The sequence below is a fragment of the Phaethon aethereus genome, assembly GCF_964289735.1.
Source record: "Phaethon aethereus genome assembly, chromosome: 1".
Lineage (NCBI taxonomy): Eukaryota > Metazoa > Chordata > Aves > Phaethontiformes > Phaethontidae > Phaethon > Phaethon aethereus.
This window is the reverse complement of record NC_138575.1, coordinates 54,946,728-54,971,784: the sequence shown is the minus strand read 5'-3', so window position 1 is coordinate 54,971,784 and position 25,057 is coordinate 54,946,728. Positions and strand designations below refer to the sequence as shown.

General features: G+C 39.1%; 1 protein-coding gene across 1 annotated transcript in view; it reads right to left on the bottom strand.

Annotated features, from left to right (window-relative positions):
• Positions 1-25,057, bottom strand: part of ANO4 (anoctamin 4) — a gene marked incomplete at its 3' end in the record, with an annotated part of 137,379 nt that overhangs the window by 31,887 nt on the left and 80,435 nt on the right. The window contains exons 8-14 of the mRNA XM_082014280.1: positions 20,793-20,899; positions 19,096-19,151; positions 18,451-18,572; positions 12,849-12,983; positions 11,997-12,093; positions 11,406-11,466; positions 4,724-4,806 (exon numbers count right to left, since the gene is read on the bottom strand). Coding sequence (XP_081870406.1) covers positions 4,724-4,806; positions 11,406-11,466; positions 11,997-12,093; positions 12,849-12,983; positions 18,451-18,572; positions 19,096-19,151; positions 20,793-20,899 — 661 coding nt within the window. The remainder of the gene's footprint in view (positions 1-4,723; positions 4,807-11,405; positions 11,467-11,996; positions 12,094-12,848; positions 12,984-18,450; positions 18,573-19,095; positions 19,152-20,792; positions 20,900-25,057) is intronic.

The window sequence follows — 25,057 nt, the reverse complement described above, 5'->3', positions numbered from 1 at the left end:
ATACAGTTTATTTCCAAATTCAAGCAGCAACCTGGTAAGATTGTGTTAAAAGAAGTTGAGGCATGTATACTCAGCTGCAATGCCTGTGTAACTAATTATGTGGTTGAGGGAACCAGCCCTATATTAGCCATATACAAAGGCTAAGCATGTTTCTGTGGAGGCAGGGTAACATCTTGCTCTTATTCTACCTTGCTCAAGCTGTTCCTGCCATATCAGGGCTGAAGGTTGCTGAGGATACAATAATCTAGCAAGAGAAACAATGCAAATAGTATTCTTGTGTGCATGTCCTTGTGGGACATGCAAAAGGACAGAGTGTGATAGCATTGAAGCAGGGTGCTTGAAAATTGCACCTTGTAGTTTGTGGAAGGGCTCTGCCAGCTAATTTACAGAGTCATATACAAGAAGCCTTTTCTTCTCTGCAGCTCTCTCGAAGCCAAGGTTTGATTATCTTTCACAATCTGCGCTATAGGGAAGTCCTTATCATATCCACCATGAATCTAGGTATCTGCTATGATCTCCAGTCAACTCTGATAATGCAAATCCTATTTTTACAGATACATCTCACGCAAAACTCTGGCATAAACCTTTGTACCTGTTTAATGACACCCAGCAATGCTGAGCACAGCTTGGGGCAGGAAGTGAACAGTACTATATCTGGCTGAGGTTAATGATATAAAGAAAGTGACACTGAAGAAAAAGAAAAAAGAATGCTGTAAATAGCGACAGAAGCCATATTTCAGCTGGGAGTGCCAGGAACTCTGCGCAATTGCTTTCTTGTTGCACACCCAGCCAAGATCCAGTTACATGTCCATGTCTCCCACCTTGTACCTCATTTACACAAAAAGGAAATTCCAGCAGGGCTGAAAAGAGCCAGAACACATTCAGCCCATGTCCCCAGGCTGGGCAACCCGGCCTCTGCAAGGGCTGTGGCATGCCTTCCTTGGGTGAAATTCGAAACTGGTGAGGAATTCACAAGGTTGCATATCTGAACAAATTTAATTCTTGTTCCCATCATCTTCATTGTTTCAGTTCTTTGCCTCTTCAATTAGAACAGAAAAGTGATAATGAAGTGATTTTTCCCAATCTATTGTTGGTAGGAATTAATAAATTTCCTTCTGTAGCAAAACCTTATTTTCCAATTTGACAATGAAAATTAAAGCAAGCAAAAGTTAGACATGGCAGATGATGTTAATAAAAGTATCAACCTTCATTAACAAAAGCTTGTGAATTAAGATGGTAATTAGACCTCTTTAATTGATTTCTTTGAAATAGCTAATAAAAGAAATCAGCTGATTTTGTCTGGTAATAACTGAATGGAACGTAGAGAGGAAATTTAATTAGCAGTGATTTTATTAGAAAACAAGCACTTTTGGGAGTAAAATTTTCACCTTATGGAGACAAAATTCTCAGTGACATCTCACTGACATGTACAACTTCATGATCAAACTCCACAGGATGTGTCTTTTTCAATCTACATAAAACAGAACATTCTCCTTCCTTCCTGCTTCTCAAACATGGATTATTCTAATTCTTTACTCACAGGAGAAACCATACTGATTTCTGGAGTATCAGATATAGATTAATGTGCATTGCCTTAGACCAGATCTTTGTGCAGTGCGTTAGGTCAGGTCTTGCTGCACTAGAAGTGCTACTCTAATTTTATTTTGTGAAATATATCCTTTTCTTTCAGGAGGTGCTGAGTCCTTCAACAGGTGAATTCTTGCAGGAGTCCTATCCTTTCTAGTCCAAGGATATATCGTCCTCTATAGCCCAGATATAGAAAAGGGATTTGTAAAAGGCTGAAAATCTGAATCTTGATCACTGGGACAATGATAGGACCCCCAGAAGAAAGTCTCCTTGCAAAGTCTGTCGTTTGCAGGTCATCCTGCTTGCAGCTGAAGGCAATGGCAAAGTGAAGAGGTAGACTTCGAACCACAGAACAGGGAAATGATTTCAACACCTTTTCACCTGGAACACCTGCTTCCAAACTGTGACTGTCTCAGGGGCAAAGTCCTGCAAAGGCCCCAGCGTCTACGGAAAAGTACAGCATCAAGAAGATGAAGGCAGTGATCCGTTGAGCTGACCTTAAAGCAAGGACATGCTTGAGTTGTGCAGTAGGTATAAGCACTGGCAGTTGTAGCATCTTCAGAGTAGATACCTCTGGGAGGCAATCAGCTCCCACTCTTGGGACCCCACTAAACTCTGAATGGAGGAACTGATGCCTCAAATGCCAATAAGATACTGATGCTCTGATGACTGCTCACATAAATCTTTGAGAAGCAGGCAGCTGAGTTCCTACTGGCATCTTTAACCTCTAATTTGAGAGAGAAAGCTATCATCTGGCACACTGCTTCTGAAAAGACTGCTACCCACTGCTGTAGAGACTTACAAAACTCCCTCTGGAACTCTAAGAAGGTGCAATGAATAGCTCTGGAGCAGGTACACTCACCACTGCCCCAGGGCACCTGACTGAGGTCTCGTTGACAGAGCTCATTGGGAAAAGACTGGTGTGAGAATAAAAGACCATCTGACCACCAGTAGGGAACAGTTATCCTCTGAAAATTACCAACATGCATCCTACAGGCCAACTGAAATAATCTGCCAGTGGAACATAAGCATCTCTTATAAAAAATAATGTTATTTGATAGACATCATAAAATAAACATATCATATTTCTATGAGGATAGTTTCAACTACCAGAAGCTCTTTCATGCTTTCTGACTAGAAGAGGTAAAATCTAGCAACTCTATTCTCTTCTGTCTTTTTCAGTGTTTATTCCAGCTAAAGACTGTTGCATGGGAGTGGTAATGCTCTTCCAAAAAAGCGTAGAAAGCAGAAAGCAAATCTTCCATGAGGATGCCCTCCCCCAGGCTCTGCAAGAAGACATGCAGTTTCAGTTCTAGCAGCAAGGTTGTAAGCAGAGTTTGGGCATGTGCATAAAGAGGAGAGGGAAACAGAATGGGGAGTGGTCCTGAATGGGTTTGGAGCTGTTGTGCTCACACCTGAGCAAAAGACTCCTCCAAGCATTACTACAGCAGCCATAAATCACTTAGAATTATTATGCAGAAAGAAAAAAAAAAGCATCACTTAAGGACAACCTTACCAGGAAATTCAATATCTGTAAATGAACTTATCATGGAAGATTCAGGTGAGTGGCTTTATAGATCAGCAAAATCACAAATCCAGGTAGGTTAAATGGTGAAAGGTGTAGATATAGAACATCCCAAACTATAAACGTCTGCAAGACCAGGCTTCCTTGGAAAAAACATAAAAAGGGCCTCAAACTGTGCTTGCTTGTGTATTTTGTTAGTTTAAAGGCTCCTTCTCATTCTGGGGACACTGAGCTGTAATTCTGACTTGGAAATTGCAATTTGGTACATCTGTCTTCTCCCTGAGCTGTCAGCAGCAGCAGCAGGGGTTTTTTTGCAACTAGCCATGAGGACACATGATCACTGCAGTTCAATTCTAATCAATATCTGAACCTCAGGTGGGACTATCTCAGTGTGGTCTCTTTGTGACTCATTGGCATGGGCAAGACCAGGCTGCTAATCTCAGGAGAGTTAAATCAGTATTAGAGTATTTTCAAAATATATGACAACAGTCCTGAAGTAGCACCAAGAATTGACAGCATATATGCACAAGTAATGATGTTCCTGTTGCTATAAAGAAACCAATTTCCAGTTGTGTAAGCTATTTCATTTTATGTTCTTGGATTATTTTCTTAGTCATTAAGCATTTTAAAAAAAATTCTACCAGCAAACAAGCAATTGTACCATTTCATGGCATCATTGAACTACATTGCCTCATAGAGACAAAAATCCCATAACTCAGAAGCCTGTTTCTCTGCTGGCGAGATTAATGAAAAAGAAATTCTTCCACAGAGCCAGCGATATAGAAGTTTTCAACTGCACTGAGACCATTACAGAAGCCTCTTGCAGTCCCTCCAAGAACTTTGGGACTGTCTCTGGAGAGGAAGGAGAGCAGACTCTGTGGACAGCTGTATGTCCAAACCCCACTTAAGGAGCACTTTTTCCGCCACACACACTGAATCTTGCTTTTCTCCTGCATAATAAAACCTGCTAGTTCCACTTAGATCTCAGCTCTCAGTCCCAAAAGCATGCAGTTTCCTTCTGGTAATCACCACAGAAAAAGGTTAAGGTTATTTTTCACTGTTTAGTTTCCTCCCTAAAGGGATTGTCTCTTCCAACAGAGGATGAACTAAGTCCTTTGAGTTGGTTCACCTCCCTCAGTCTCTCCACAGCACTGTACACTTAGGTAACCAGCATCTGAACATTCAGAAGCTGGTACAAGCCTCACAAGGCTTTCTCTCCATCAACGTTCTTAGTGGCTATCTAAAACAACAGATAAAAGCCCATTTGCCAAAATTTATGGCACCTTAGGCTGTCAAGAACTCCTTTGGATTCAAAAGCAAAATTTGTTAGTTCCCTCCAAAGTGCATTTTTTTCCTGAAATTTCCCACAGTGACAACCACTGATATGTTGAAATTAATTTAGATTCACCAAGGTGTAAAAAGAGAAGACAGTTTGGCTTGGGGAAAGTTTCTTCACATTCCAGAGGAAACATCTGAGGAGAAAAATGCTTATTTCCTAGTTTATGAAGATTTGAAGAATGAATTGAAAATAAATCCAGAAGAAAAACATGCTTACATTTTTACCAAATCTTTTTATATTAAAGATTAAGGAGCACTTTTTTTTATACAAACCTCCTCTTCTTCCCAGTCTATCAAGTCCCAGTCATAAGCAATTACTGCTCGCCTTCTTTTCCAAAACTCCAGAAAAACAGTTGCTGGAGGAAATAGAAAAAAAAAAACAAAATTGTTTTTAAGTCAAGAAAATGTTAACTACTATCACAGAACTGTTGAATGAAACTGTTACATGATTTCCATTTCTTTGCATAAATGTGTTCTTTGAACAGCAAATCATGCTGATGATCAAAACTGCCTTCAAAAAGCATTGCTTTCTAAGGATTACTTTGCTTTCTTCAAGTGTGATTGAAGCTTTAGAGATTTCATTTAGTGCAAAATGAGAATGTTTTCTTTCTAACCAACCAAGGGAGGACTCTCCAAGAATAAAATCGTTCCTGTGAGTCATCATTACTAGATATAGCAGATTTCTGATGAAGCTAATGGTTTCTTGGGGCTATTGTAGATAAATCAGTAACTTTCCTTCTTTGAAGACCATTTATAAAACACAGAAGCCAGAGCCCAGAGCAAGCACATTCCAGTGTATGTGCAAATTTGTAGAGTACTACTTGAGGAAAGGGGAACTTTTGTCTTACACTTTTCTAATCCAGACCATTTCTTTTACACTACATGAGTATGTATATATGGTATGGCATTAACATCTGACAACTAAACATTCTGTGCCGTACAGCCCTTATTGACAGAGTTCAAGATAGTGTTAATATACCCATACATGACCATGCATCTGTTTTGTGATGGAAAGAACAACCAAGGAAGCACTGAGTTATAAAATAGTATGTTCATATTCTGGAGATTAATACGAAGCCTGTTTATGGTTACAGGTTTTTAAAATTTGTTTTGTTAACAGAATGTAGAAGCTGCCTAAAGCTAACACAAATCAATGGAAAGGCTTCCTCTCCCACTGTGAGGTTTGGCTCTTCCCTTTATTGCTTGCTGAAAAGCACCAGGCTGATAACCGCAGAGAACATAAACCTCTTTGTTCACAAGCTAGCACAGTATTAGCTGTAACAGTGTCACAATAGCCTGGCGGTATGTTCCATATCTAGTCCTTAAAGGATCTCCTTAATGGACTATCTGCCCTACTGCAGCACATAGATAATGATGTGACATGACACTAAGCACTGGCATAATTTTGGTGAAAGTGAATTTTTAGCCAGTAAGAATTATTATATTTTAATGTATTAGCCAATGCAGCTAAGATATGCTTAGAAAATGAACACCATGAACAGATAAGGTAAGATATCAAAAACACGTTTAAGGAAGCAGCTAGGTGGTTTGAAGGCATTTTCATATATCACGTCATCCTTTTTCTGAAAGCTGGAGTTATGTTATGCCAGTGATCAGCTGCTTTGGTTTAATCTAATAAAGAAAGTAAATTCAATCTCCTGATCCTAATGTTTCTATGACTTTTTTAAATAATTGCAGTATGATTGGTTTGGATCAGCAAAACTAGTAAGTACTAGGCTCCACTGCTGCTGAATGACACATAGTTCATTCCTTGGTGTGTCTTCTGGTGGAGCTGCTTCTCTTCTAGCAGCCCATATTGAATTATTTTGTACCAGCTGAACAAGTAGCCATGCACTTTTTGGAGATCTGGGAGAAACAAGCTTGATTGATTACTACCACTCTGTTTCCATTCCAAAAGAGTGGCTGGAAGCAGGACTCGAGTGGGCATATGAGTCCACTGGCATGAACCTCTCAGATATGAATCATACTTCTTTTCTGTCTTGTTTTTCACACACCTGGAGTGAGGAATCTATACATATTATATTTAGTATATTTAGCACCTGTCAGAGTACGTATGTGCAGTTCCTGAAGCTTCTTTAAAAAGCTGTTTTCAAATCATTAAGTAGTAAATAGGATGATCTGCACAGCTCTGTTTTAGCTTTTACTGTGCTACACTCATCTCCCTCTATTCAGGTCAGTATGGACTTTTCTCTTGCTAGATATTTTAAAATGTGCTATAAATAACCATCTTTGATTGATTCACTGCACTACTGAGGTGTTCTATAAAGTACTGTATTTTGAAATTTCTCTGCTTCTTTTCTAGTCAAGCAATCACTAATACCCTATATCATACTTCAGCATTCTTTTCTAACTTTGACAACAGAACACAGTTGTACTTATCCTCCCATTCTCCAGTTGGTATGTTTAAACCAGATGCTAAGAGTTCTCCAAAAGTCCTGCTTGGAATTTTGAATTTCTCATTGGCCTTAACTCCCAGGTCTTTTGCTAGCTTTTTCTATACTATCCTTGCCCTGCTTCAGACCTCAACCTTGCAGCTCAGTCCTCAATATCCACTTGTACAAACAGATGTCTTTTAACATCATTTCCTCAGATGCTTTTGAAACAAGTTGTGATCTCATTTAGTAATGCAAATGGCCTCTTGCAGCAAATAGCTTAATCCTGATCTTCTCTCAGAAACCCTCTCCCTGTTGTATTTCAGGACACCATTTAATATATCCATCCTGATTTCTGCAATATATTCTACATACCAGGAATATTGCTGAAGAATCTCCTTGAATTCTGTCTCCTCAGAGAGAGCAATGTGAATATTTTATGCTAGAGGCAAGGTTTGTAGAAAAGTAATATCTTTTATTAGACTAATGGATTTATTTAGAAAAAAATGCTTTATGTTGGCATTTCTTACTGCTTGAAAAAAGTGTTAAATTCTTCATGCCAGGCCTTTTTTCCCCTCCCAACTTTGCCTTTCAGCAAGTGTTCTAAAGTTACTTCCTTTATCAAAGGAAACATGCTTGTAGGTAGACAAGAAGAAATTTCAGAAAGGTCTTTTCTTGTGTGCCTTAGTCCCCCAAAGATATGCAGCGAAAGAGAAACTACCACCAGCCCACCTTGTCTCTAGCAAAGCATTAGAAATGATAAACAGCTGGATGATCCTGTTTGACAGTTACAGAACTTTGCTACTGAGCTTCAGGAAACATCTAGTCACTGACACCTTTACACTAGCTTTCCTCAGTACTTCAGCTGGAAAAGCAAAAGCTACAATTCCATCTAGCTTTACAGCAACATGATGGGAGTCAACTGATTATCAAATTTACCTAGATTTTTTTCTGAGAATTACCTTTTTTCTGCACTTTAAATGTCAACATTTATTTAGAATTAACATTCTCTCATTTTCTGTCTTTGGTAGGAATCCAGTTCAGACAGTAAAAAGAGACGAGTTTTTCCTAGAAATGGGACCTACCTTTTCATCAGGGTTGATATATCTGAAGGCATACATAAAGGACAAAGTGTAGGTGTCTCCCTTCAGCACAGAAACACAAAAAATGCTATTGCTCCCCTCTTTTTGAAAGCTTTGAACATCTGGAAAATATCATAAGACTAGAGATTCTCAAAAAGAAAAATTCTTTTGCAGCTTCTGAGATGACAACATGAGCATCAATGACAATCTGTTCACCAATAAAAAAAAGTATTAGTGTTTATAGGGACTTACTGTGTCCTATAAACCACAGAGGTTTATGTCTTCAATCCTTTTGAAAGGGTTTTTCCTTTCAACAGAAGCTCCAATACAGAAAAGCTTATACAAACCACCAGTGAATTCGTTCAGTGTACCAAAGGGAGACTATCTTTTGTCCTTTGCTACATCAGTTTAAAATGAAAGTTGTCTTAAGTGTTTTGGATATACCTTAGTAAGTATCGTATTTTTTTTCCTATTATATCAATTACTTTTACTTCTTACACAGAACTTTGCTTAAACTGGGCAGAAATACAGTAGGTGAGGTGATGGGTCAGTATCTTTTTTTGAAGAAAAGTGTGTTTCTATTCCAATATCTCCTGGTGCACTTGACAATTCCAACCTTACTTTGACACGACCCACTTATCCCACAATGAAGCATTATAAAAGATGGGTTCCTATGCTTCAGAGTCCTACAGCCAGGCTCATTGCTGATCCACAAATCAAGCAGCCCATACTGATAATTGTCGTGGTAATTCCTCACCCTAGCCTGGCCACAGCAGTTTGCTCATCATTTGGAGAAGCATTTTATTTCTATTTAAAAAGTGAGCAACCCACTTTGCCCATCAATAAAAGATATCTTTAGAGTAAAAGAAGGAAACCACCACACAGACCACCTCTTCATGGAAAGTCCAACCTGGCCACGCCTGGTTTTGAAAACCCCAAGCAAATGGCTGAGGCTTCTCCCTCAAGATGGGAGTTCACTAATGGATCTAAAGACAGTAAAGAAGGTACTTAGACAGTGGCTAAGCTCAGGCTAAAGAGGTAACACAATTCTATCTGCCTTTTTTTGCTTTCATTCTCTTTTTTTAAAAGCACTGCCATCATTATTTTATATGCTAGTGTCTGTCAAGCTGGATCATCTAGAAGGCTGAACTTTTCACAGCAAATTTGTCATGCACTTGCCAGTTGTTCCATGCTGACAGAAAAAACATTTCCGCAATCAAACTGCTATCACTGTTTCTTCTCTTCCCTTATGATTTACTGAGGTGATGGTAATGCCTGCAGCTGCCAATAGGCCTATTGCAGATTGAAAATCCATTTAAGACAGGTGGTAAGCCAACTCATAAATACAATACCAGAAAATCCCTCAGAAGTGTGGCTTGCTTTGTTCTAATGCTGCTTTAGCCCTAACTGTATAGAAAATATCTCCACAATCTCACTGTTGTCTCAGTGAAGTCTTATTTAAGAAACTACAGTTTGGGTGGAGCCACAGGATCGCCTCATTCCCCAAACCATTACCCTACACTCACAGCTTCCTTCCTGTTGCTACCCCTACATTCCTCTTGGTGGCAAGCTCACAAGCACAGTGTAAGCCAACAGAAGTGGTGGGGAAAGCTCTCACCCAGCCGCTGTGCCATATAGTTTCTTCTCCACTCGTCAAATCATTCAGAGAGCAACATTTATTATATTTTTTCTTATCTCTCTGTGGTGTTGGTGCTGGAAATGCACAGATGGGCAGTGCATTTCCCAGTCCTGGCAGCCTGGTGGGAGATATCCTTAGGGTGAACTGGGTTTGGGAGTCTGACAGTGGTGCTGAAGGAGGAGGAGGAAGAAGAGGCTAACCGAAGTGAGGTGCAGCTCCTGTCAGCTAGGGACAGGAAGGAGAGAGGATCTAGATCATTTTGTAGGCAGGCTTGCTCAGCCCTCTCCCAGGCAGTGACCATGAGGCAGGACCAGGCATGGTTACCTGAGTGAGTGACTCCCCTTACCCAGAGCTGCTTTTCCTACAGCCCTGGTTCTGGGCAGTGCTAAGACACAGGTCCAATGCTGTGAGCACAAACGTTTCCTGAACACAGTGTTACTGTTCAGAAGGAACAAAAGCACTAGCGCAAAAAGCTGCACTCCAAAGACATGCTCACAAGCAGTTAGGAACAGTGATGTAAATGTTCAATAGTGTTAACCCATCAATTTTCCTAGCTGAGATGGAAGTCTCTGCCTCTAAACTGTCTTGAAAATTCCCAACTTCAGTGAACACATAGAGAAAGAGGCTGGAAAAGCTGAGTAAACATCTAAAAAAAATCTTTAAGGCTTAGAAGTTTTTGGTTATTCTGAGCTCTGGTGTAGCTCTAAAACAAAGATGAAATACCAAGGAGAAACAAAAAATCTGTATGATTTGTGGATTTTTTCCTTAATGTAAGATGTGATATTTTAATACTGTCAATATTATATGAAATGGTATGAATAGGTTTGATCAATGTATGACCTAATCTTATTAGTTAACTAAGACAAAAACATAGTTTCGGAGGAAGTAACTGAGACAGACTGGTAGACTAATTTATGTTGTCCTGATGGCTCTGATGTTGTCTCCTGGATATCTCTTGTGGCTTAGTAAAGAGATTTGCAGTTTAAAATGAGCATTATAAGAATTACTTGGACACCTTTCCAAAGCAGTTGGAGATGTGTGACTAAGAACAGGAGAACAATGGCTAAATCAGGATAGCTCAACCACCCAGAGCTGTGAGATGGATGCCACTTTTGAGGCAACTCATTAAGTCATTCTCTAAACGTGTTAACCTTTTCGCAGAATGACATGGTAGCAGCTAAGAGCCTGGGCATGCTCAGGGCATGTTTGAAGGACTCTTTGTGCTGCCAGAAATTATTGTTTCCTCTTGCCTTCAATTCTGCCTACAAGACCACAGCAGGAAAAATAGTCGAGCCAGAAATAGAACTGTCCTATGGGCAAAATTCAGCCTCCATGGCAACAGTTAGACCATTCTTGGATCAATTTGTCATTCAACTAAATCTTCCATTTATTTCATCAGAGTTTTGCTTTAATTACAACCAGCTTACATGTATTTATGTTTTACTGCTTTTCTGCAAGGTGGGAGAAACAGTACATGAATACATTCTAGCATAGACACTAAACTGAGCTGCCCTAAGCTAAGATAAACCCTGAACAGTAACAGAGAAAAGGCCTCAGTGCCAAAAGATTGAAAAACAATTACAAAATTACCCCCAGAATGTAACTGTCTACATAGACACTATGTACTGCATCCATGTTTTTATTTTAATTAGAATTATTATCACATAAAAAACTGATTTCAAGCACTTCCATCTTTATTTTGCAGAAACAGAAAGAATCAAGCCTATATTGTTTTTCTCAGTGTCTGAAAAAAGTGTGCTGGAAATTACAAAGGCCTATGTTGCATCACAATCTTTAAGAAAAAGATTGTGCCATTATTTAATATCAGAACAACAACTTACCCCACACCGCCATGAAAACAGCAAAAAAGACAGTAGCTCCATTGTCAAAAAGGTGGGTTACCTGAGGGATATAATAATAGTGTGATCAATTTATTATAATAAGGCTTTATTTTCTATTTTTGCCTCATATAATTAATGTGATCATGAGTGCAGTTGGCCTGATAGTCCTGAGGATCCTTCCATTGACATGTGAAATGCACCAGTCAATTGACGGGACTATTTGCCAGTCTGGCCTGGGACTGACCCCTGCCAAGACCAGGTGATGTAAGCATAATTTCAGACCCAAAGCATTCATTTTATGGAGCCATGTACAAAGGATGGATCATAAGATAAAGGCTGATGCCAAGGACACCCTAGCACATACATCCAGGACACAACCTCTGGGACTGCTGAATCTCTAAGTGTAAATTGCATTCAAGTGTTTTACAATCCAAACTAAGTCCTGGTAGAAGACAATGAATGTTAATATTGGCTGAACTTGATCTGTCCTTTCAAGATTTTATCTGCCCAAGCTCGCTAAAGACAAATTCAAAAGGCAAAATTAATGCTTTTACAAGGAAAGCATTTCCATTTGCATAGTTTAAAATGTACCTTGGCATAAACGCAGCTGTCTGACAACCTCATGAAGGGACAGTATTTATCACATATAGGACACATTATGATATCTGTAGCTTGGCAGACTTCTTTACTGAAAAAATAGAAAAGATAAAAACTAATAGTTTGATACACAATGATCAGTCTTAAAATGGATTGATAAGTTTTACTAATATTCAATCACTTATTGAAAAATACTGGTTTTGTAACTGAAGCCAAGATGTTCATAACTGCATGCCTGTAATCAATATTTGTTGGCTATCTAACACTTCAGAGTTTACAATCATAACTGCAGAGGACTTCTTCAGGGCCAGCCTACCAGCATCTCTTTACCATTTCCAGCTTCTCCTTGAGTCAGAAGCGACCTTTGGTAGGAGGAGGGTGAGGATGATTACAGATAAAGTTAAGTTTGACTTATTCTTGTGACTTAAGTGTGCAAGGATGGAGAGATGCAGCACTCAGCAGAAGGTCCACAGGATTCTTCAACTGAAGAATGCCTCCCTGTGGTAGATCTTTGGGAAAGGCCTTGAAGAGAGTGAAATTTTCTCACTCTTCTGCTGGTTTGTTACAATAGTAATGAAGGAACCCTACTTTTTCCCTACTTCATGCTGAGTTGTCAGCACCATCAGCAACTGGAGCTGGGCAGGAAACATTGCCTCCCATCCCAATTCAGGAGCACAACACAAGGGAAGCTCAATACTGGGTATTTTATGAGAACCAAGCACAGTCTTTTCCTGAGTATTCATTCAACAGTTCAAACTGAAATAATTAACAATTCATATGAAGAGCTCTTAAATTATTCATAATAACCCACAGCTGTAATTTCCCTTATAAAAGTGCCCACATTACCTGACTTGGCAGTGGTTCAAAGTGGTGACTCCATACAAAAAGACAAACAATCCAATGAAGGCAGCTGGGAAGAGCATCCCTGTGTACCAGCCTAACCAGGCAAAGTACAGCCCAATTTTCTCACCAAAGTACCGTCTGTTTTAAAACACAACACAGTGACGTTACCTGCTAATTAGAATAAATCTGCTTAACCATGCTTGTTAATAGAAAATAAATATTTGTATAATATCTGAAGAGTAGATTAGAGAGCAGAGTCAGAATTTCCTAAAGAAAAAGCCTGCAACTAAGCTTCTAAATCCGCACTGAGGGACCTGCCTCATGAATGAACTTAAAAAGTGAATTTAAAAATTCACTAACCACAGTTTACAATGAGATAAGTGGAGAACTCAGAAAGGAAACACTGAGTTCATTTTAAAAAGTTAGTTCTTTGTGTTTAGGAAATGGATGGCCTGCTTTGCCTTTTGGCTGTATAACGGTACTTCACAAATAATTGGATTGAAATAATATATTCATTAGTATTTTTCCTCCTCTGTCCTGGTTTCAGCTGGGATAGAGTTAATTTTCTTCATAGAAACTAGTATGATGCTATGTTCTGGATTTGGGATGAGAAAATGATGATAATATACTGATGTTTTCAGTTGTTGCTGAGCAGCCAAGGACTGTCCAGCTTTTCATGCTCTGGCCTGCCAGCGAGAAGGCTGGGGGTGCTCAGGGAGCTGGGAGGGGACACAGCCAGGACAGCTGTCCCAGGCTGGCCAAAGGGATATTCCATACTATATGACATCATGCTCAGCCTATAAAACCGGGGGAAGAAGAAGGAAGGGGTGGGGTGACGTTCGGAGTTATGGCATCTCTCTTCCCAAGTAACCGTTCCGCATGACGGAGCCCTGCTTTCCTGGAGATGGCTGAACACCTGCCTGCCCATGGGAAATGGTGAATGAATTCCTTGTTTTGCTTTTCTTGGACGTGTGGCTTTTGCTTTGCCTATTAAACTGTCTTTATCTCAACCCACGAGTTTTCCCACTTTTATTCACGATTCTCTCCCCCATAGCACTGTAGGGGAGTGAGTGAGCTTAGTTGCCAGCTGGGGTTAAACCACGACACAACCAAACCTTTATTTATGTGTTAAAGAATACATCAAGCACACAAAAAACCCCGGTTGAACTCATCAGCATAGGAGCAGGCTGCATGCCTTGTCCTGTGTTTGATGGTCTTGTGCACAGTAGGCTGATGATCAGATTAGGATGCTTTACAAATCAATATGCAATTACCATGATTACAATGAAGATTTTAGGAGATTATTCGCAAGATTAGTTTTAAAGAATGAGGCCAGATGACATTCTTGCACTTCAGAGACTTTGCAGGCAACTTAAACTTGCGTATCAACTGAACTTGAGAATAGCTGCTGATGAAAACCCGCTTTTACACTAACGATGAAACTTCTGATCTGTCCAGAGACAAAGAATGCAGTGAGCCAGTGCTGCTGGCTCCTTTATGCTGCCAGAAAACATCTTTGGTCAAATTTTCACAGTGAGGAGGGAAAGACCCATGATGAGCTCTAGGGCTGGATTCAGTGGAGAAGAGAAAGAAACACTTGGTCTAGAATGGACAAAATCATCAGTTTTCAAAGGAATATAAAAAAATTTCCAGCGTGAGCAATATCTGTCTGAGCTGAGCTCATGCTCTGCTGAATGATACTGACCTACACTGACTATTATCTCATTTGAGTTTACCAGTACTGTATGAGAAGCCAAATATTGTCATGTTGTTTTTATTCTGTCATTCAACAGAGACTCAAATTTACAGGCTAAAGAGATGGCAAGCTAAAGATAACGTGCTCAGTTCTGACAAGGGCAGTAGGTCTGTCTGTAAAAAGACACACTGGAAAGTGCTTTTTGAGCCCTGGGTGTTAGTGAACCCTTCAGCCCAATTATTTTCCTGACACTTAGGATGTCAAGCTGTGCCTGCTCCATTGAAAAAGCAAGCTCACATTTTGAGCTTACTTCCACTGAATATTTACGACCTTTTTTTTTTTCCATGTACATAGTTCAAAGTAGTGAAGTAAACCTAACATTCACCAAGATTTATTTTCTTGCTTCATTCCCTACATTCAAGGATGAATGGTTCCTCATTCCAACCCCCTACTTGACAAACATTCATGACAAACTTCACCTCCTATCCTATTGAGCCTTTCCATCTAATGGTGTAAATGATAGTATTCTTTTTTGATCTAGAGATCAAACAGCTTCATCCTAGATGAAGACCCAAGCAGGGTTCAGTGTGTGCATAAAGAAGAATGGAAATAATGGGAAGCAACCTAAATCTCTGCAGTGTAAGGAAATAGCATCTGAGACCATTTGTGAGCCTGGTTTTAAAAATAAGTGCAGGATGTTGACATTACTTTGATATATATTGGTTTAAATATGGACAAACAGTCTCATTTTTCCACTGTTACCCTTTAGTTCACAGTTGGTATTCTATAGGCTGTACTACTGTAATTTGCATAAGGATGAAATTAATATTTCATTTCTTCTAGCCCCATAGTAAGCATATTTTTTTTTTAAGTGTCTGTTTGGATACCACTAGATTGAGTGCTACAGAAACAAACTATGGCAGTTACAAGGTCACAGAATCACTGAATCACAGAATCATTAAGGTTGGAGAAGACCTTTAAGATCATCAAGTCCAACCATTAAAGGTCTTTGGAGACCTTCCTAGGTGCCATATTCAGAGCAGTTCCACATTTATTCCAATCCATAATTGGGTTAGTCTGGACCATAATGGCCCTCAGGAGACGAAGATGGTTTAGAGATACCTTTGCCACTCTTTCCCTTTGTTACCTAATACAAGGGATAACCTCTTTCTTCTCTGTCATTATATACAGAACAGGAATTTCATATAGCTCTCCACAGTGATGGCAGTTCTCTCACCTGCATGCTGACACTTTAGCCAGAACTCAGTAATATACATGTAGAATTCCAGGGATTTTTTTTTCTAGGGTATATTACTTATATATAAATTTCACCTGTTACCAGTCTGCTCACTGAAGGCCTCCTTGAAGTTTTCCAGCCTTGATAACATTTGCATTTTTGTTAACTTTGTTAACTTACACCATCCAATTTTTCAGATTGTTAATAAGAACAGAAAAAAATATTTTGTGTCTTTGATGGTTCTCCCACAGAAAATTTCCTCCACAACTAACCTAAGCAGCAGAGACATAAAGCCCCCCGCAAGCATCTAATAGAATAATCCACCTCTGCTATCAGAGAATCATAGAATCTTTGGGTTGGAAGGGACCTTTCTCCTATCCTCATATATGCTGTACCATTAGAATAATAATAAAAAAATTCAGCTTCTCAATTTTACGCTAGCATGTATACTAGCCCTCCTATATCACCTATCTTAATGTTGAACTGTCTCTCCCCTCACCCCATCCCAATGGTGGAACTATCACTGTCTTTCTTAACTGGGCCAAGATTTCAATCTCCGTATTTATCGATAAGGCACATTTTTGAAAAATATTACAGTACAAAGTCTGATTTCAGACCCATATATTGTGATATTGGATTCCTCTGTATTTAACAACCTTCATTACAAAATCTTTAGCTTTCAGGATGCCTAGAAGGAAGTCATGGAGCTAGAATATAGACGGGTTTGAACTCAAGCTAAGAACCTATTGGTCTTCATTAAACCTATTGCACATCAGAATGAAATCCTATACAGAACTTTTTACTTGACAGAAACAAGTTGTGAGGGAGCTAGACCTTTTCAACAGTTGTTTTGGACACATGAAGCTCTCATGTTATGTCAGAGGCATAGGAGGAAGACTTGACAGGAGATTGAAAGGGAGTTGTCAGCTTGCAATCAAGTCATTTAATGTAAACATGGAGTAAAATGCAAGTTACTCAGGAATTACTTTTGCTTTCCAGTTCATTTAGGTAGCTTTACAATCATTTTATAAATATAGTTTTCTCCCTCCCTTTTTACCTTGTAAATAACATGTGCAAGCAGTGGCAGTAGCAGTTTGTGCACAATGTAGAGGAAAGCAGCTATGCACCGAAGTGTGAAGGAGATGACCCAAAGACCCCAGGAATCACTGCAACTGTTTCCATTGATTTACATGGCCCCAGAGTACATAAATACAGTAAATCCAGGCTCTTTCCAACTGCTATCAATTCTAAGGATCTTAAATTATTCTTGTAAAGTATGGATCCTAAATTCCAATGGAAGTGTAATTAAAATCCTGGTACCACATCTGTTGATTAATAAGCGTCGCCTTTGCAACTGTGCCAAATCTGCGCCTTCATACTGCACGTGTTTCAAAGTAGAGTGAAAGCAGAACCATGCAATTGCCCTCAAATGACTTTTTCCTCATATATTTCTAGTGACTAGTATCTCCATAACAGCCAGCTGATGAAATTAAATAAAATCTGTGAGGCACCAAATTGACAGCACTAGAGATGTAAGGCCTCATTTTAACAGCTAAGGAAAAAATAAAACAGCACCAAAGTATGAACAATTTCTCTTACCATTGTGGCAGCTTGACTTTAAAGTGGAAGTAATATATCTATTAATGAGATCATTATATTATCTACGTCTAATTTACTCCTTCACCTTTCTAAAGCATATAGTAAAGGGGAATTCCAGCTAGCAGTGGTATGTCTGTGGAAGAATTAGCATCCATCCACTCCTTTTGTACAGATGGCAACACTACTACTCCCTTCAAGCACACCCCACATAGCTATGGGAAACAAATAAAAAAGTTGCCTGCTGCAGAACTGGTACTAAAAAAGCTTCTGCTTAAAGTATGCACACTGAGATACTTCCAAGTGAAATGAGCAACAGGTCTTGCTGGTGTTGTCAGCTCTTCAAGGAAAAATCTCCAGCTCGCTAGACACGTGAGCTGCTGAGAGCGGCAGTAGACAGGGAAGACTTGGCAGGAGCTAAAAATGCGAGGGACCTAACATCTGTGAAGTGAGAAGAAAAAGGCATTCCCTCTCCTTTCCTGTCACCCCTCCTTCAGTGAATTCATTGCAGCCATGGGTGCACTCCAGGCAGCAAATGGCAGGTTGGGTTGGGCTGCAGCTTTGATCCCTACTGAGCTCGATGGCTGCTGAGACTCAAGATCCTCCTGACACCCTCCTCTTTGGGTAAACACTTACTCTGAACCACCACAGGACGCCCATGATCTCAGCTAAGGGATCTGCTATTTTGATTGCCTTTTTTCTCGTGTAAAATAGCTGTGGAAAAATCTGTGGATGTCTGAGGAGGAAGAAGAACTTCTCCAGTGGATAGACATGCAACCAAGTCTACCCCGCCTCCACAGATTTCTCTCTTCTTTTTTTTCTCTCTCAAATTTTCTGCAAACCCTTCATTAGAAGTAATGGTGTGAGGAAACTCTTCCTTCACTTTCAGCTCCTCCTACAAGCTCCTCTACAGATACATCTTTGAATGTAGTGACATCATGAATGAAATGGACTCCCATGACCTCGGGATCAGTTTTTAAAAACCACATTAATTAACTGAGCTTTTCACGTTTTTTTCAGAAGAGAGATAATCTATCCTCAAAGGACCTATAATGTGACATACAGGAAAGTCTTACCTCACGAGGTCCAGTGGTTGGTATTTATACCACACTCCCCAGGAAGCCCAGCACTCATAGAGCAAGTGCCTATGGTTTTCTGCCCCATGGGTTCTTATCGAATTCTTGCTTCTGTAACTTCCCTAAAATACAAATCTGGACATTAATGAACAACAGCAGCAAAAAAGAATATCTAAGAAATCTCTCTCACTAATGCTATGGATCACACAATTTGTGCAAACTCCGTACTTGTGCACCAGAAGCTATCACATTAAAAAGACAATTTCCTCTGACCTCAGTAAGATTTGAGATTATTCTTCCTAAAAGCTTTATGATAAATGGTGTTCAAGTCAAAGGCTACAAACTGGAGAATCTCAAAGACAAAACCACAGCATGATATTTTTCCCCTCTGAAAACACACACTACTTTATCAAACCAAATACTTTTACAGAAGAGATCCAGAACAACTCTCCTTACTCATCTCTTTTTGCATGAAAAAAAGCATTTTTTTCCAAGAAAAAAGCATTACTAAACAGGAGGGATGTCAGAGGCAGACACAGAATACAAAAGAGATTAATAACATGAATAAGATTGAGAATAAATGATTACACAGAATTCACTTCGTGGGAAATGTCTGTTCAAAGACAAAAAAATTGAGAAAAATACCTCATGAAGAGGAAACGCAGCTTCATAGGAGCCATTACTGAGCAATCGATTCAGACCTAAGAATCAAAAGCATCCAATTATTTACCAATAGCATCAGAAAAACTGCTAAGTAAAAAGCAAAATATATTTTCATAATAAGGTGTCTAATGAAGTTTGAAGCCCACTGACAGTAAAAGATACATATAAAAAATTAATCTTTCATAGATTTTGATGAACTAAGATATAATACAAGCAATGACTTGTTCAAATATTAATAATAATCTGTCATTCATTATGCTGGAGGTTTAAAGATTCATTTGCCAAATCCATCTTTAGAGTAACTTCGGTGAAATCAGGGACCTCACACCAGGATTGAAGTCTGACTCCATAAACTATGGCCTAAGGAAGCTATTTAGATGAAAGGCTCTATTTCTTGGGAGCTGAAAACTTCAGACAAGATCTTTATATTTTTGAACTGCAGGCCAGTAAAGCAACTGAGACTCTTAATTTCCACATGATAACAACATTTTAAAATATGTTCAGTTTATGTTTTATGAAAGCTGCTGGACTAACAGATAGAACAGGAACAAGACAGGCTGCAGCAGCACAAGTCCAGAAAACATACTTGAACCTGAACCAAAAGGATTGCTATTTGGCACCAAAAAGTAATCACACACTCCATTCAGTCAGGCCTTGTCTCTCTTTAATGAGAAGCTCAAGAGAAATAATGAATGATCGCTGAGATGTGGGCACTTTTCTCTTGGGAAGTCACCAAAATAGGACTGAACAATTATCAGGCAATGTGAAACTAAATACTGGCACTAACAACCTGAAGACTTTTGAATCCCATTGACCAATAAGCAAAGAATCCTGATTCCTTTCCTAACTCAGGGGAATGATAGCAGCAAGAACATAGCAATGAGAAGTATTAATGCAATGTAAATAGCACTTTCAGTGATTGCATTAGTATGTGCTTGGCAGAATACGCTTTCTTCCAAAGTCTCTGGAGAAAAGCAAAACCTGTACAGCTGAGCCAGGCATTGCATTGCCCAGTGATCAATGCAAGGTTTTGCTCATGATAGGTACAACATGAGTATATATGTGAGAGAGCTTGGGATCTTGAGGCAGGCAGGGACTGCAAGTGTGAGTGCTACATGCAATGCCTGCCTGCACCGCATGAATTTTTCCCTTTCTTCTCTCCCCTCTGCTCACTGCCATTGCTCAGAGCTATGGCTGTCCTCATCCCAGGAGTTGAGGAAGATACAAGTGAAGTTCTGGGATGTTTCTCTATCTCTTGAGGAAGGATAGGGTTTAAGCAGCAGGGAAAAGCCCTACATGCTGAGATGTACAGCAGCACAAATCCTGCCATCCTTCCAAGTACATTTTTATGAAGGAGTAAAAGCTTTTCTGCACAAGTCCATTGACTTCTCCAGAGCCCTTAATCTGTACATATTTCTTACTTAAGTCAGTCTCTTTCCTTGCAGTGGTGATAAATCCCATCTGTTGACATATGTGCCTGTGAAAGCAGCCTGGTATTACAGGAACATGATCAGGTCTTCCAGGCAAAGCCCCTATGACAACAGTGGGTGAGATGCAAACAGCTCAAAACTGAGGTGATTAAAAAGGAAGCAAAAGAGTCTGTTATGAGCCCAGGGAGACTTCTCTTTTTTTGGTGGGACTCAGCACCCATGTTTAAAAGCACGTTGCTCAGCACTTACCAATTTTGTTTTTCCCTTCTTCGTATTTCACTCTTTGTAAGATATGGTGCACAATTCTACTTCTTGTAGCATTATTGAAGAAAGTATCTTTGTTGTGTATGATAAAGCTATATAAAAATACAAAGGGCATCTCAGGAATATATAGTAGCATGTTTAAAGCAAATACTGAGTTCCATTACTTTCTATAGCACACTGAAAATCTACAGTATGTGAGCAAGTGCAAGGAACATTAAAGGACACCAGATTAGTGAGATGATTCATCAGATGAGATTATGTCAGTAACAGTATTCATTCCCTAATAAATACATGGAGAAGTCTGGAGAAAGATCAAAGATATTTAAGTATTTATTACAATAAGCATCACTTGTAGATAATTCACTGAAAACTACAAAATACTTGCACAAAAATTTGCAAAAGCATAAGATTTGTAAGTGCAGCTGTAGACATTCATGTTTGATTTCTATTTCAGGCTTCTTTATTATGCTTTACCATTAAGAGGCAGATGGAAACATCTACTTGGTCAACCACTCTTATGAAAATCAAGTACTACATTAGAAATGGAAAATATTATATAGTCCTATGTTTGGTCCTGGAAGCTAAAATAGAGTAGAAAATTAGCTTTCAGAAGCTACTTATGGTGCCATGCATGAATGCAGGTTCAACAGTTGAGACAGAATTGTGATGAGTCCCAGAAATTTAAAAAAAACCCCAAACACCACAAAATATATTGTATTGATTAGATTGGCTGGCATAATATATTTTATATAGATTTCTTAATCCCAAAATACATACCCAAGGAAAACAAGGTATTTGAGCATATAATCATATCACTGGAAAAATGCAAACAATATAAGTGTTTTAGAAATACTGTTTCAGCTTGTCAGTTAATACTGTTAAAGAATTCTTAAGAGTTGCTTGAGGTGTGTAGGGCTTCAGGATAGACTGTGAAAGTCATTCAGACACTTGAATAAGCAGATAAGTGGATGGAGTTTCTGATTAAGTAGGCCTGTGCATATATTGAGGAAATTAAGTATTTTTAAAAATGTGGTCCTTAGTAATTGACTGAATAGAAATGTTCATATTTTTTAAAATACTTTAGATAGGAGGTAAGATTATTTTCCTCCTCTGTGTTGGTGAAGAGCTAGGGAATTGAATAAACTGATAAATAAAATGGTAAAATCATATAGATTAGATAAAGAGACCAGCCTATAGGACTGCACACGAGACAAATCTGACTTTAACAGAGATCATCTTAATAGGGAGCTTGGCATGGATTTGCATCACCTCTTCTGCACAACATGGGATCCCCTGCTCAGTTTTCCCCTCAGGTAATTTTACCTAAATGAAAACCCACTTTTTCAGAATGAATCTTTACCTACAGGATATCATACATGGCTTTGCACCTCCACAGTCATTTGGAAAAACAGGCAATGAGTCCAACTTCTGGACTTTGGGGACTCCACATGATCCCTCATTATTACCAAAATTCTTTGCCGAATTTTCCACACAAGACAATCTATAAGTTCCTTATGTTCAGCTTCAAAGCCAGATAATAGAAAAATCCCCAAAGTAAAGGTATAAAAGACAAGCTGCTCCAAGAGCACGATAATTAATGAAACCTGGTTTTCTAGAGGTTACTATCTCATGTCTCCTTTCCCACTCCACCCCAGATATTCACAGATAATTTCTGTGTCCACAATCTACTCTGTACTGTACTTCTGGCTTCCTCCCACATCTCTACTATTCCCAAAGTCCTACACGTGCTCTACAGTACCTATTGAAAGTAAATTGGTTTATGCATATTGGCTGACCACCGTGTGCGTGACGGTTTACCAGTGGGCTGCAACCAAACAGCGTATACAATTGATGTGCATTGGCCACTGCCTTTTCTGTATAGGCACAATTTTGGGCCACTATTCCATTTCAAGCTGCTGTTACTCACAAAGTAAATAAGACTGTGCTTACCTTTGAGACAGTTACACCTGTACCCAATTTAGTTGAAAGCAATCAGTATGTAAAATAATAATTATTAGAAGGACTTTGACAAAAAGGAAATACTGTCAACACATAAGTCTTAATGCTTAAGGAAATTAGATAAAAAACCAACATAAACTCTGAAGCAGCTAGAACAGCATTGTTTCCAGCTGAAGCTGGAGCTCTGTATTAGGCTGTTCTAGTAGCAGCAGAAACAAATTAAAAGACACTAGTAAACCAGAAATGAACAGTTAATGTTTTTCCTGCTTTGTTTCATTTTCCTTTAATGGCTGACTTTCCTCTCCAAGATCTCACCTCCCAGACATCATTGAATGTTGAAGAACTATGAAGAGAAGTTATGAAATCATAACAGCACAGTAATTTTCATTCTGACTTAGCTTTGTGTTCTTGTATTGAGAATTGAATCACCTTACCTGGGAAGCTAGCCACATTGATCCAGGTAACACCAATAATGTTAATCTATTCTCCTTGTGATACAAGGTTATTTTGCCCATCTGTTATCATTATTATGTCATACTGCAGCTAACAGGTAGTTATTTCAACAACTCTTCTGGACAAATAGGTTAATAGTTTTTCTGAATTTAGTCACTTCTTTTTTTCATGAGTCATGAATGAAAAAAAGACAAAAACCAAGCATTATGCAATCTTAAAAAGAAATAAGAACTACTTGTTTAAACAAACACTTTAGTCATTTGCATTTACTTGTAAACTTAGCAATTGTGTTGTTATAGCTGTTGATCTCACATGGACAAGAAGGAATAACTAGATGTGTCTGAGAAGCAGATGTCAGCACCTCAGTATAACAACTGCCATAAAGAACTCCTCCTATTCCAGAACTAACTGAAGTAGTCCTAAAACCCATGTGAGTATAAGAGCTGCAGAGGTTCTGCCCTGCCCATCCTTGTGCCAGTGAAAGGCATCTGAGGGCAGGAGGGGCAGAGGAGAGGGAGAACTCACCAGGACTGAGTAGGCCAAGAACATGTCCTTCAGTGTTTTCCAACATTACTCACGGAGACATGGATGCAGAATTGATGCTAGAGTTCACCAAAGGTGAAAAAGGAGGTCCAAAATGGGTCCTCTTGATGTCCTGGACTATCCCTACCAATGTAATTGTTTTGGGATGGAATTGCATGTGGTAAAGGTTAAAAATAACCCTCATATATTTTTGAATATAAAAATCACAGGCTTTTCTTCTTTTGTTTAACTCAAATACTCAGATCATTTCTGCAAAATTGTCTCAAGAGTAGCCCAGAAAGAGGAGTACCACCATAACCAAGGGGGCAGGGAGCTCTGGCACAGGAAACAAAAATAGGCAGACATGAGCACGAGGCATTGAAAGGTTGAGAATATCTCAAATAATTGTAACTATGTGTTACAACATCCCAGTTAGAGGTTGATATAAATTAGGACAATGCCAGGGACATTTCAATTTATCTCCAAAATCACAGGAGCTGCTCTTGTCAGGTAAGAATCATGCAGTTCAGTGCAGGACCTACCCCTCTCTATGACCAACCTTCTCTCTCACACTTCACGGGCACCTCTTCCTCCAAAATTTTTGTGCTCCAAGTTGTCTTCTTTCTGAATGTGGGTGGTAAATACATATTCACAGTCTATTTCGTGGACTACAGCATCCAATGAGGAATTCAGAAAAGAAAGACTTTCTCAGTCTACGGAGAATCTCACCCTTCAAATTTCAGTTCACAGGAGCCAGAGCTGAAGACATTTCCAAACTAGGTGTAGATAAACATTCATCAGACATTACTGAGCTATAAACTGCACAAGGCAGAGGCTTTCTAGAGAGCTTTTTAACCCTTGCTGCTTTCAGATGGAACAGTTTCCTCAGCTGTTCTGTTTCGGCTGCCCTTATTAGAATTTCAATATGCACAAGGGCTTGAATATTCATAAGAGCAATACAGCTTTTTTTTAGGCTCAGTAAGGGTTCAGGCTTTATTTAGGAGACAGTTCAGTTGAAGGTTTTGATCATTTAGTCACATCATTTGTAAGATAAAAAATAAGTAAGGATTAATATGCTATTATTTTTATTACCTGTAAAGTTAATGTATAGGAAGATAATAACGCCAGTGATTTGTTCCACAGCAGTGGAACCACTAGCCTGGTCCTGTAAGTCTTATTTGTGTGAGCTGTCCTTACTCAAAAGGAAAATCCCAATGAAAATAATGACAGCACTTCTGCAGAGTTGATTGTCCCTTTTAAAAATGTCATTGTGGAAATATTGCTCTTACATTCATACTGTAAGAAACATGAAGAGC